General features: G+C 38.6%; 1 protein-coding gene across 1 annotated transcript; it reads left to right on the plus strand.

The window, feature by feature from the left end:
* Positions 1 to 424: 424 nt before the first annotated feature.
* CA7 (carbonic anhydrase VII) lies at positions 425 to 8546 on the plus strand. The gene is made up of 7 exons (XM_010184691.1): positions 425 to 479; positions 2504 to 2701; positions 5244 to 5362; positions 6262 to 6357; positions 6600 to 6662; positions 7948 to 8103; positions 8397 to 8546. Exons 1-7 carry the CDS (start codon positions 440 to 442, stop codon positions 8517 to 8519), a joined length of 795 nt encoding a protein of 264 aa, XP_010182993.1. The 5' UTR covers positions 425 to 439; the 3' UTR covers positions 8520 to 8546.
* Positions 8547 to 10664: the final 2118 nt, after the last annotated feature.

Genomic DNA, 10664 nt, shown 5'->3' on the forward strand with positions numbered 1-10664 from the left:
CTGCAGAACTCAGAGGTGAGAAGGGCAGTTCCCATTACAGTCTGCACATGTTACGTGCCCTGATGCTCAGAGCAGGTTATGGCTTTTGCTGCCTTATGGTGTAGAATGGGAAAATAGTACTATTTTTTCCTAAATTTGATCCCCATGTCACCTGGACAGTCTTGGTTCCTCTCTAAGTCATGGGACCTCAGTTATCTCAGTTTTACATTTTCCTTCTCCTGTGCTGAGTTTGCAGAAAGAGTGAGCAGCAGCAGGAGCAGAAGCAGCAAAGTTGGGAGCAGGAGGAAGGCGGGAGCTCTCCCTGTCCTGCAGGAGTCGCTTTGGTTGCTCTGTATCTTTAAGGGGCTGACCCTATCCCACGGTGAGCCGCTATAAAGGCAGGTGAGCAGCAGTGCCCTGATCGGAGAGCTGGGAGTAAAGCAGGGTGCAGCCCCCTGTGATGACTGGCCACAACAGTTGGGGATATGGGCAGGATGACGGTAGGTTTTAGCATTTCCGTGCTGCCTCTCTCTATCTTCCCCCACTCGTTTTCTTTCTAGATCTGTTGCCTGAGCCCGGCAGAGCTGCCTGCGTTTTGATGTCTGCAAGCATCAAGTATATACAGCAGGTAATGAATGACTTTATTGATAATAAATAGTGCCTGAAAAGTGGGACCAGAAGATGCTCAAACTTATGCCTGCTGCCTTTCAGTGTTGCAATCAGTGTTCCAAAACTGAGGGAAGCAGTACTGAGTGGTTTTCTTTCAGGCTGCAGATATTACAGATGGGTCTCCTTCCAGAAAGCTGTTATGAAAAGGATTAACCGTGTCTGTCATTCCAAAAGCAACTCTTTTAAGTAAAGAAGATTTAGTAGAGCAGTAATATATCTTCTGATCCTGTGCAGCTGTTGAAATGTGATATCTAGGCTTCCACAGAGGTGAATAAAATAAGGTATACATTATATGTTTCTAGAACACAAATAAATTGTACAGTTCAGTATCAGACCTCATATAGAACAACTTATGCTTTCTGATTTGACAGTTTTTAATTTAATCATCCTCCTTTGCTTCCCACCTCCAAGAATGTGTGTCACAGAGCGAGAGGACATGTGAAGTTACTGAAAGATTCCTACAATAGTGTTTTATAGCGACTGTATCCTTTACAGAGAAGGATGGATGACTGACTGGTGTTGTCCAATAAGACAATCTTCTCTATAACCTACACCAGTCCTTCTCCTTTGACAGCAATTATTTTAGTTGCTGAGTATCCAACAAGAGTCTTTTGTATAACCTTCAGGAGCAAGTCTGTCTCTTAAAAGCAATTATTTTAGTTTCTGTGAGTCTAAAAGCAAGTTCGAATGCTAAGTGAAGCTGGCTAGTGCTAGTAGATAGTGTCATGTGTTTGGACATACAACTAGTAGTAACAAAACCACGTGTTTTCTTACAAAGCTCGTAAGAGACAAATTATATTGCCTAAGCTTGTGTAACAGCCTTTAAATCCTAAATCTGCTTCATAGGCAGGCTGAGAAAAAATATTATTTTATAAGCTTAGCTCTTCAGAAAATGCCAAAGACAAGTAAGAGTAAAATAGATCACTGTTTTTGTTACATAAACTCAAGGACGGTAAATACCTGTGCTTCAATAAAATAAGTTTCCCCTTGTGAAAGTCTGTGAGAATGCTACACTTAAAAATGTGCTTCTTGGGTATCTTAAAGTAAAATCGTTACTGTTAATACTCCTTGAACATAAGCATTAGAAGAATTTCCTTGCTTCTTCTTATACTAGATCAAAGTAGGGGAAAAATGTGGTAAGAATAAGTGATTTTTTGATACAGATAAGGTTTTGTTATTTCAAACAGCATAAGAATGTTCCCGCTCTGGCAGCAGAGATATGTTATTAAATCGGTCTTTTTCCCCACTCTGTTCAGGTCAGAAAGTCCAAAAAATGTTAATTATCACACTATACCCTTCTCTCAGGGTAGAGAGATACCATAATGGGCATGAGTGAAGAATGAAGCTGACATAAAGACTTACCGCAGTTATAAAATGGTTTTAAAAATAACTGCAGAGTCAGTAGCTAAGAGATTGAGTCATCTGCATCTAATTTGAATCACCGGAGCTTTATACTATCTTTCCCAGGAAGAATTAAATGCTGTTTCCTTGGGGGAGTGTATGTGTGCATGCAAGTGTGTTTATGCCTGCACCCACCCTGGGAGGTCTCCAGACACCTTAGCAATGTAATTACAAATGCCGCAGAAAATTAGTGGCACAAGTAACTGAAGATAGAGCAGTCTGTTGATATGCTGTGATTTCCTCACTGTATTTTGTACAATATATTTGAATCCCTCATCTTGCTGCAGCCTTTATTTGTGCTAACAAAACCTCACCAACTTAGAATTTAAGTTAATTTCTCGGGTACCAAACTTTCAAGTCACTCCTGCTCAGCAAGCTGTACTTCAAGTCTCACGTAGTGATTATTTTGTGTATAGTGGGAAGAAAATAATGGTGCCTTCCTTTCTTTTTGAAGGACCTTCAGAGTGGCACAAATCTTATCCTATTGCCCAAGGGAACCGCCAGTCGCCTATTGATATAGTTTCTGCAAGAGCCGTTTATGACCCTAACCTGAAGCCGCTTATTGTTTCTTATGAATCATGTTCATCTCTCAACATCTCCAACAATGGCCACTCAGTTATGGTTGAGTTTGAAGATACTGATGACAAAACAGGTGAGACAACACAGCCAACTAACTCTGTATGCCTTGTGACTGAGTGAGGAAAACAATTAAGTACATCCTATACAGTGTATTTTATGTGATGTAAGATTTCAGTTTAGAATGAGGCATATGATCAGAGCCCTTTATATTTTGTCTTGAGCCTCACATTTTTTTTTGTCTTCACTTAAGTCTCTCTAGCAATGCAATATTGTACTGCAGAACTGTGTTTCTGCATCAGGAAAATCAGCAGTTTGCTTGCAGTGCTTCCCTTTTAAATGAGGATTGTCTGTTTGTGAGACAGGGCATGCATTTCTCCAGCACCCTTAGACCACATCAAGCGTGCAGAATAGTTATGTACACTCCTCACTGGCCTGTTTCTATGATCATCCAAATCAAAGATGCTAACACACGTGCCAGCTCTGTCTGGCTCACAGCCCAGTTTCCATCCACAAGGGTAGGGAAGAGAAGAGGGTTAGCAGACATCGGTGTATACAGCATAGTCATCATAATCATAGTCTACTACACCAAACTGCATCTGGACCAGTCACTGTTACCTTGCATTGTTTTCTTCTTTCCTCCCTGCCTCATAGCAGTTCAGTTTCTTCAGAAATTATGAAATCTTCAGCTAATTCTGAGTTTGTAGCAACTTGTGGATGTTGCACTATCTTCAGTTTTATATTATTCTCGTCTCTTAGCTCTTGGCAGAGAATATACATTTTTTTAAGTGATTTATTACTTCTGTTAATTCTACTTCCATGGTAGAACTTGCTTTTACATCTGGAGGGTAGAGGAAGAGCATTCAAATGGAGATGAAGTAGTTGATAAATGGAATGAGTCCATTAAAACAAAACAAAAAAAAAACACCTAAAAAAACCAAAACACTGAACAACTTAACCTGTCACCCTATTTCATCTTCCATTTGGCTGTGTGTACTGATTCTAGCTAAATAGGATATCCTAGATACTCCAAACAAGTGACTTTTTCTGTGAAGTGACTTGTCTGTGATGGTAATCCTTTGAAATAAGGGCTGGGGAGGTCTTAATTCTAGCCATTTTGTTTTAAAATGCCTCGTCTGGAAGAAATTTAAGAAACTACCCAACTGAATGGTCAGGTTTTAAAGCATCTTTACTGAGTTTGAAGAGAAGACTGGATGTGCAATTTTCAAAGTCTTAACACACAGATCCATTAATCATGTCACCCTACAAAGAGAATTATCTTTGCTTGCCAACTGCTTTTGTGCAATTCTAAGCTAAACTGTATCTACTTAACTGTGAACTTTATTCAGCTTTATAAGTTTAAGAACATCATCTGTTACTCTGCATTTAGAGATACAGACTCGGAGCACGTGCAGGAATGAAGACGTCTGCCCTTTCTACACTAAGCACATGCCTTGTTTTAATAACACTTTCAAGGAAAAAGACTGCTAGGAGTGGAAAACGTGCTTTAAAGTGTTTTTAGTTGTGTTGAAATAGATCTAGTGACTCACAGCTCTGCATAAATGACACAACATAATTTTGACAGTAACCCACCATAGCTTAAAATAATGCTTGAGACAAGTAATGCATTCCATTGCTGAGTTCAGAAAAACACACGAAGAGGCCTTTATATTCTTAATACTAAAATCTTTGCTTTGGCAAGGTCAGCTTCCTGCATGAAGGCCAGCTGGAACTGTGTACATGTGGTAACTCTGTGCAAGCCCCAGGTTTAATTTTCTTAAAATGTTATGGACTACACTAAATGCTCTACAGACACTAAATGTAGCTTTAATTTTCTTTATATTGACTTTGATTGGGTTTTCATGTCTGTTGAGCCAAATTTATTTGATTTAGTGCCATACAAAATTACAGGATTACTGATGCTGTTGATGAAGTATCTTCTGTAGGTGGTATCTTAAACATTAATTTGTTCTCAAGTGTTATTTCTAAATGATGTATGAAGTTTCTCTGTAGCATTTCCTCCATCACCTTGATAAGGTGACTTGAGATTCTGAATGGTGTCATATAAAGTACAGGCTATAATATTACCTCTTTTATGGGATCAGGTATTTAAAGGAAACAGAATATAGATACCCTCCACAGGAAGGAAAGACACTCTAAAGAGGAAATACTTAGCTGAATTGCCTACACTCTCTTGCACAAAATCTCAAGTTGCACTGCTGAAAATATTTTAGATACATGAGTTTCAAATTGTGATTTATTTTTTAATATTCAGCTTGGATTTATTGTGTTTAACTGGAAAGTCATAACCATATCAGAGCTACCACATCTTTATATGTCAAATATACTCTTAAAAACAAACAAGCAAACAAATAAACCTACAGAATTCTGTAGAGGTAGTGAATGTTTTTTAATTTACATTTTTACATTAATTTAGGTGCTTTCCATCAAGAATCCAGTCCTAAATATCCGAATGATGCACATGTTTGATATTGGCAACTAGGAGATGCTGCTGCCTTTTTTTCCACTATTGTATTGACAGCAGTTAAATTTTGTTAGCAGAAGGCTAAAAAGCCAGCATGCTAAACTTCCCCCCTCCCCTCCTGTCTCCTGCCTAGCAATCAGTGGTGGTCCCTTTGAGAATCCGTTTCGGCTGAAGCAGTTTCACTTTCACTGGGGGACAAAGCACAGCCAGGGATCGGAGCATACAATTGATGGCAAACCTTTTCCATGTGAGGTAATGCTGTGTTTTTGCAGATGACATCAATTCATGCAAATGCTGTTGACAAATGACTTTCTCTGCAGTGGAGACGGCATGTCCCTTAGTTTTCTGATTGCTTACTCACCATGGCTGGGTCAGCACAGCCATGATGAGAATTTTATTCCTTACACTGAAGTTATCTGTTGATCACCCTGGTTTTCAGAATGCAGAATTATCCCCGCAGTGCAGCCCTTTCTCCAAGATGCAGTCATCTTATCCTATTCAGCCTGACACAGCCAGTCCCACAGTTTAGCTGCTGTGCTTACACAGCACCTCTAACAGTCCTTTGCTGTGCAGTTTAGCTGCCTGCACACAACTGATTGCATCCTTTTACTTATGCAGGTGGGAAGGATATACTGACAAACAAGATGCTAAGAAGCCATGTATAGCTCAGTTAGCTTAGGCTTCAGCTGAAGATCACAACCTTTGAAAGACCATGCTGGTGCTATCCATGGCTTAGAAATGGCTTCATCTGGGCACTCTTGAGAGGGTTCTGCAAAGCCAGGATAGTGCACAGGCCTTTCCCAGAAATGTCTATCCCAAGTACTACGGTTGTGTAGCATCCTGAAGTCTACCAGTGAGTATTGGAGTACAGTGCTTCATGGGATGAAGGCCATTAAGAGGAAAGTTGGGTCACAGGTTAATACCTGATTTATTTCAAATTAAGGCTGATATATAGAAACTTTGTTTAGTGTCTGTCCATGCTTATGGACTGGTCCAAAAGATTGAACTTGCTCATCTTTCCAAAGATACCTTTGGAGCAAAACCTACATTCTCTTGTGAACAGCCAATAGTGTCTGTTAACATGAGACAACCTATGTTCATGGCTTCTGTCATTAATTTGTTTAATTCTTATTTGTTATTTTTCTTTAAAGCTCCACTTAGTTCACTGGAATGCCAGAAAATATGCAACATTTGGAGAAGCAGCAGCAGCTCCAGATGGCTTGGCAGTAGTTGGTGTGTTCTTGGAGGTAAGAATCGCAAAAATAGCATGTTTACATGATGAAAAGCACTATGCTGTCAAGTGTTTGAGAACCAAGCCATGCATTTAAGAAGTGCTTAAGGAAAACAGATGACTGACTGGAACCAGTAACTCATTGTAAATTGCTGTTAAACTTTAGTAGAAATGTTGAAATTCGGATAAGAAAACAACACCTATTCAAAGCATAATCATAGTCATTCTTATTTGACCTGTCTATTTTATTATTTTTAGACTGGGAAAGAACATGCCAATATGAACAGACTCACTGATGCTTTGTACATGGTAAAATTTAAAGTAAGTTTTAAGCTCTTTAAATTTGGTTTGATGGGATACCCTTTAAAAATGAAACTCATGTTTGAGACTAAAATGGAAAATCACCCACTATAAATGCTCATATCATTAGAACATCACTGTAGTTGTATTGTCTTCTTCCTCTCCGAAGTTCAGCTGATTTGCCTAATCTCAGATGCCTCCCAAGGCTATGCTGACCACACTGGTCATTCAGAGGGTCTACCTTTCACAGGGTATCTAAAATCAAAAGCTGCATGACCCTTCAGACTCAGCTCTTACACTCAGCAAAATAATCATTTTCCATTGAGCCTAGCCTTGAACAAGTCAAAGCTGGTTGTCTGTCTTCTGCTGCAAAGCTCAGTCAGGGGTCAACTTTGAGGTCCTGAGCTAGTCTAATCTTACAGCGATAGCTGAAGGTGGTCTTTAAACGGATGTATCTGAGACCTTTGCTGAAGATTGATACCTGCTGTACTTTTTCCAAGTACAGACTGATTGAGCACTACAAATGCTAACCTTTCTGGATCTACAGGAGGCTATTGAATGGGCATGTTATTTCTTGCTCCTGTGTGTATGCTTGTGAAAGACAGGAAATGGAGGCAGCTAGTCAGCAATATGGAGGCTGTAAACACACTAAACAACAACTTGATGTTGAAGCGATTTCTTCTACTTGCAGGAAAGAGTTATCCCTCAGTTGTAATGACGGAAGGTCTGCAGGTTTGCTACTAGGGATGAGCTGTTCATTCTGTTCCTTGTGAGCACTTTTACAGACAATTATACAGTGCTTTCTGAGTGACTAAGTATTTCAGGCACTCTTACAGGCTGATAAGTCTTGTCCTAGACTATGGTAGTTATGGCAATCACTGCTTTAAGGCAGCAACTCCTATTTCTACTGGTCCTTCAGTTGATTCACCTTCCTCTAACTTTAGACATGAACATTTGATTTTTAAAGCCAGTATTTGGCTTAGCAGACTAACTGCCATGATAGTATCTATAGCTCATACCAGACTGTATATACAGAATACACTTCCTGCATTTTCTTTTTTTAGACCATTCGTGACAAGAGCTGAATTTTGGTAGAGGCAATAGGACAAGAACCCAAAGTGCAGTAAGGCAGCAGCAGGTGTAACACTTGCCATGCTGCACTTACAAACAGTTATTATAAGGCAGCCAAACCTTTTTCCCCAGCCGCTACTTTTTAAGATTACTTTAGCATTTTCTTTCAAAAAGGGTCCTTTAACCTGCAGTTAAAATTAAAAAGATAAATGTCAAGTATCACTTTTTTTTCCAGGGAACAAAAGCTCAATTTAGAAGCTTCAACCCCAAATGTCTCCTGCCTTTGAGTCTAGATTATTGGACATACCTTGGTTCTTTGACAACACCACCTCTTAATGAGAGTGTAACATGGATAGTGCTAAAAGAACCCATCAGCGTTTCTGAGAAACAGGTAAACTTTTCTTTTATACTCACCTTCTTGTAGGATTGAACACTGGATAAACAGACAGTGACTGTTTTTATTTACAATGGGGCTAAAATAAAAGACCATTAGCCTGTGAATAATCAGCCTGTTCAATAATCAGGGCTTCTGATTTTTTTTCTGTGAATACTCTCTAGGGTCTTTTCTTGAACCTATTCTATTAACAGATTAAAATGTTCTGAATACTTTCCTTTGGTCCTTTTTAAAAAGCATTAATATTGATTGCCCTCTTAAGCAGTAAATGATTTAATCTGAATTTACAGCTGGAGAAATTCCGCATGCTCCTTTTCACCAGTGAGGAAGACAAGAAGATCCAAATGGTGAATAATTTTCGCCCCCCACAGCCTCTTAAGGGTAGAGTCGTTCGAGCTTCTTTCAAAGCCTGAAGAGAACTGATAATGGCCCTGAGATATCCACGCGCTTCCACATCTGAGATACTATAAATAAACTCTGGTCTTCAGACTTCTCATGGAACACACAAGATAGCCATTCCCATGAACACTGTATGTGAAGGGAGACAATCTGTTGATTTTTATATCTTTGAATTGCTCATTCTTTTGAGAAATGGGATCTTTTTAACTAGCGTTTTTTTAATGAGGGATAGTTGAGTAAACCTAGAGCGTTCTCCAAGACATGAAACTCTAAAAATTAAGATGAAATTGAAATCCCACTTAATATAAAATGGGAAATTATGTCGTGATCTACTACTACTGATGTCCACAACTTCTAATTTTCTTATTTAATACATGATGAAACAGTCAAGCATTTTGGACAAGTTGGACTTAAATTTTCTTTACTGATCTCTTGTTAGTATTTGCTGAGCCGTGCCTGATTTAAAGATTGATTTTTACGGTATTCTTCCTGTCTACAGACACAAACAGTGTGCTTGATTAGCACTGGAAAAAAGTTCATTATTTGCCTCAAGTAGACACTGGTATGAAAACTACGTATGTATTTTAAAGTTACTGATCTAAGATGCTATTTTATAACTAATTGAAAATAACAATGCAAATGCTGTGTTTAAAAGCAGGCCATTTTGTTGCACAGTGTTGTTCAGACACTTGTTCTTTTAGCCCATGCAGTGTACATGAGTGTAATGCCCTTGTCAATTTTGGTGAAAAGAACACCTGTAGCAATTCAGGTATGTGTTGTGTCATTTTAAATTGTTCAAATTCTACCTCAGTTAAGTGATTTACTCTGCAGTACAACCTTCTTCATTGTCTGCCCTAAGGAAAGTAGGGGGTTTTGTGTGTGGTGTCTCTTTTAGTTGAAGGACCTAACATGGTGCAGACCTTGACTGCACTGAATGTGCATTGCTGCACAAATCATCCCCTCCCTATGGCAGTCTGTCAGGGATACTCCCTGCAGATATGAGGCTTCATCAGTCCTAAGTCCTTTTACCTCCTCAAAAGAGCTGCTTTAGAAAAGCCATGTTAGTACTACTGCTTCTGCAGCTTAGTGACAAAATTCAGACTTGTCTCCAGTACTAAATGCAGTGATGCTATCTGTAACTACTCACAGTCTATTTTCAGTTACTTTAATTCTGAACTTCAATTGTTCAACTTCATCTGTATAGTTCAGAGATAGAAATTGCTGATGTTTATCAATTTTCATCAGCTTAAATGGAGAAATCAAAGTGTACAATGTAAAGGAAAGCAGGGAGGGAAAGGAGAACAGCTACTATGGGCTGTTCTCCTTTTTCAGAAAAGGAGAAAGACACTAGAGAGACAGTACAAGGAATGGAGCTCTAGATTTGAATCTTGTACAGTTTTTCTGGTACACTGACCTGAAACTTTCTGTTCTGCAGTTTCCTTATATAAAATGAGGGTAACACTGACCTACCTCGCAGGGATGTTGTGAGGGCTACTTTAGCATTGTTTTAGATGTGACATTCTTATACAGCAGTTGCTAACGGAAACAGAAAATCGTTACAAAATGCTATGTTTTTAGCTATCATGAATGTAACTTTGCTAGTAATGCAAACTGGTATTGCAGAAAATCTATTTAATGTATCTTAATTTCTTCAATAAATGAAATAAATGAGACTTAAAAATAAAATGTGTATCTCTTCGTCCTTCATTTTGAATAGATACCTCTCCTTACAGCACTGTTTGCCTTGGACTTTCATTAATGGAAATGCTGTTTGATACCTTAAACTGATGCATCTATTTCAGATCGAGGAATGATTTGTTTGTGTACTTTCAGTTTCATAGGAACCTTGATTATGGTACAGTAGAATAATCTAAATACAGATAGGAGTTATCCCTCTCGATTTTTCTGGATTATTTTTTTTTTAGTTCTAGAAAGCCTAGCTGTGTTTAAAATCTATTTTTTGCCTATACCACAATTCCTCCCATCTTTTGAGACTAACAGTTTCTATTCAGCTTAATCCTTTCCCTCAAGAAATTGTAATACATTTTGCACATCTTGAATGACTTCTTGCCCAGTCAGTTAAATTACTGTTGTTGTGAATCTTACGTCAGTTAAAATTAAAACCTATAGGAAAAGACTAATTTTAAAATGACACTCTT

Source organism: Mesitornis unicolor, unplaced genomic scaffold (genome assembly GCF_000695765.1).
Source record: "Mesitornis unicolor isolate BGI_N332 unplaced genomic scaffold, ASM69576v1 scaffold5700, whole genome shotgun sequence".
Lineage (NCBI taxonomy): Eukaryota > Metazoa > Chordata > Aves > Mesitornithiformes > Mesitornithidae > Mesitornis > Mesitornis unicolor.

Bases quoted from the DNA above. Each gene is read 5' to 3' on its own strand.
- CA7 (XM_010184691.1), top strand. From the start codon at position 440: ATGACTGGCCACAACAGTTGGGGATATGGGCAGGATGACG. The intron at 480-2,503 runs GTAGGTTTTAGC...TTCTTTTTGAAG, and splicing joins GGGATATGGGCAGGATGACG to GACCTTCAGAGTGGCACAAA. The intron at 2,702-5,243 runs GTGAGACAACAC...TCTCCTGCCTAG, and splicing joins AGATACTGATGACAAAACAG to CAATCAGTGGTGGTCCCTTT.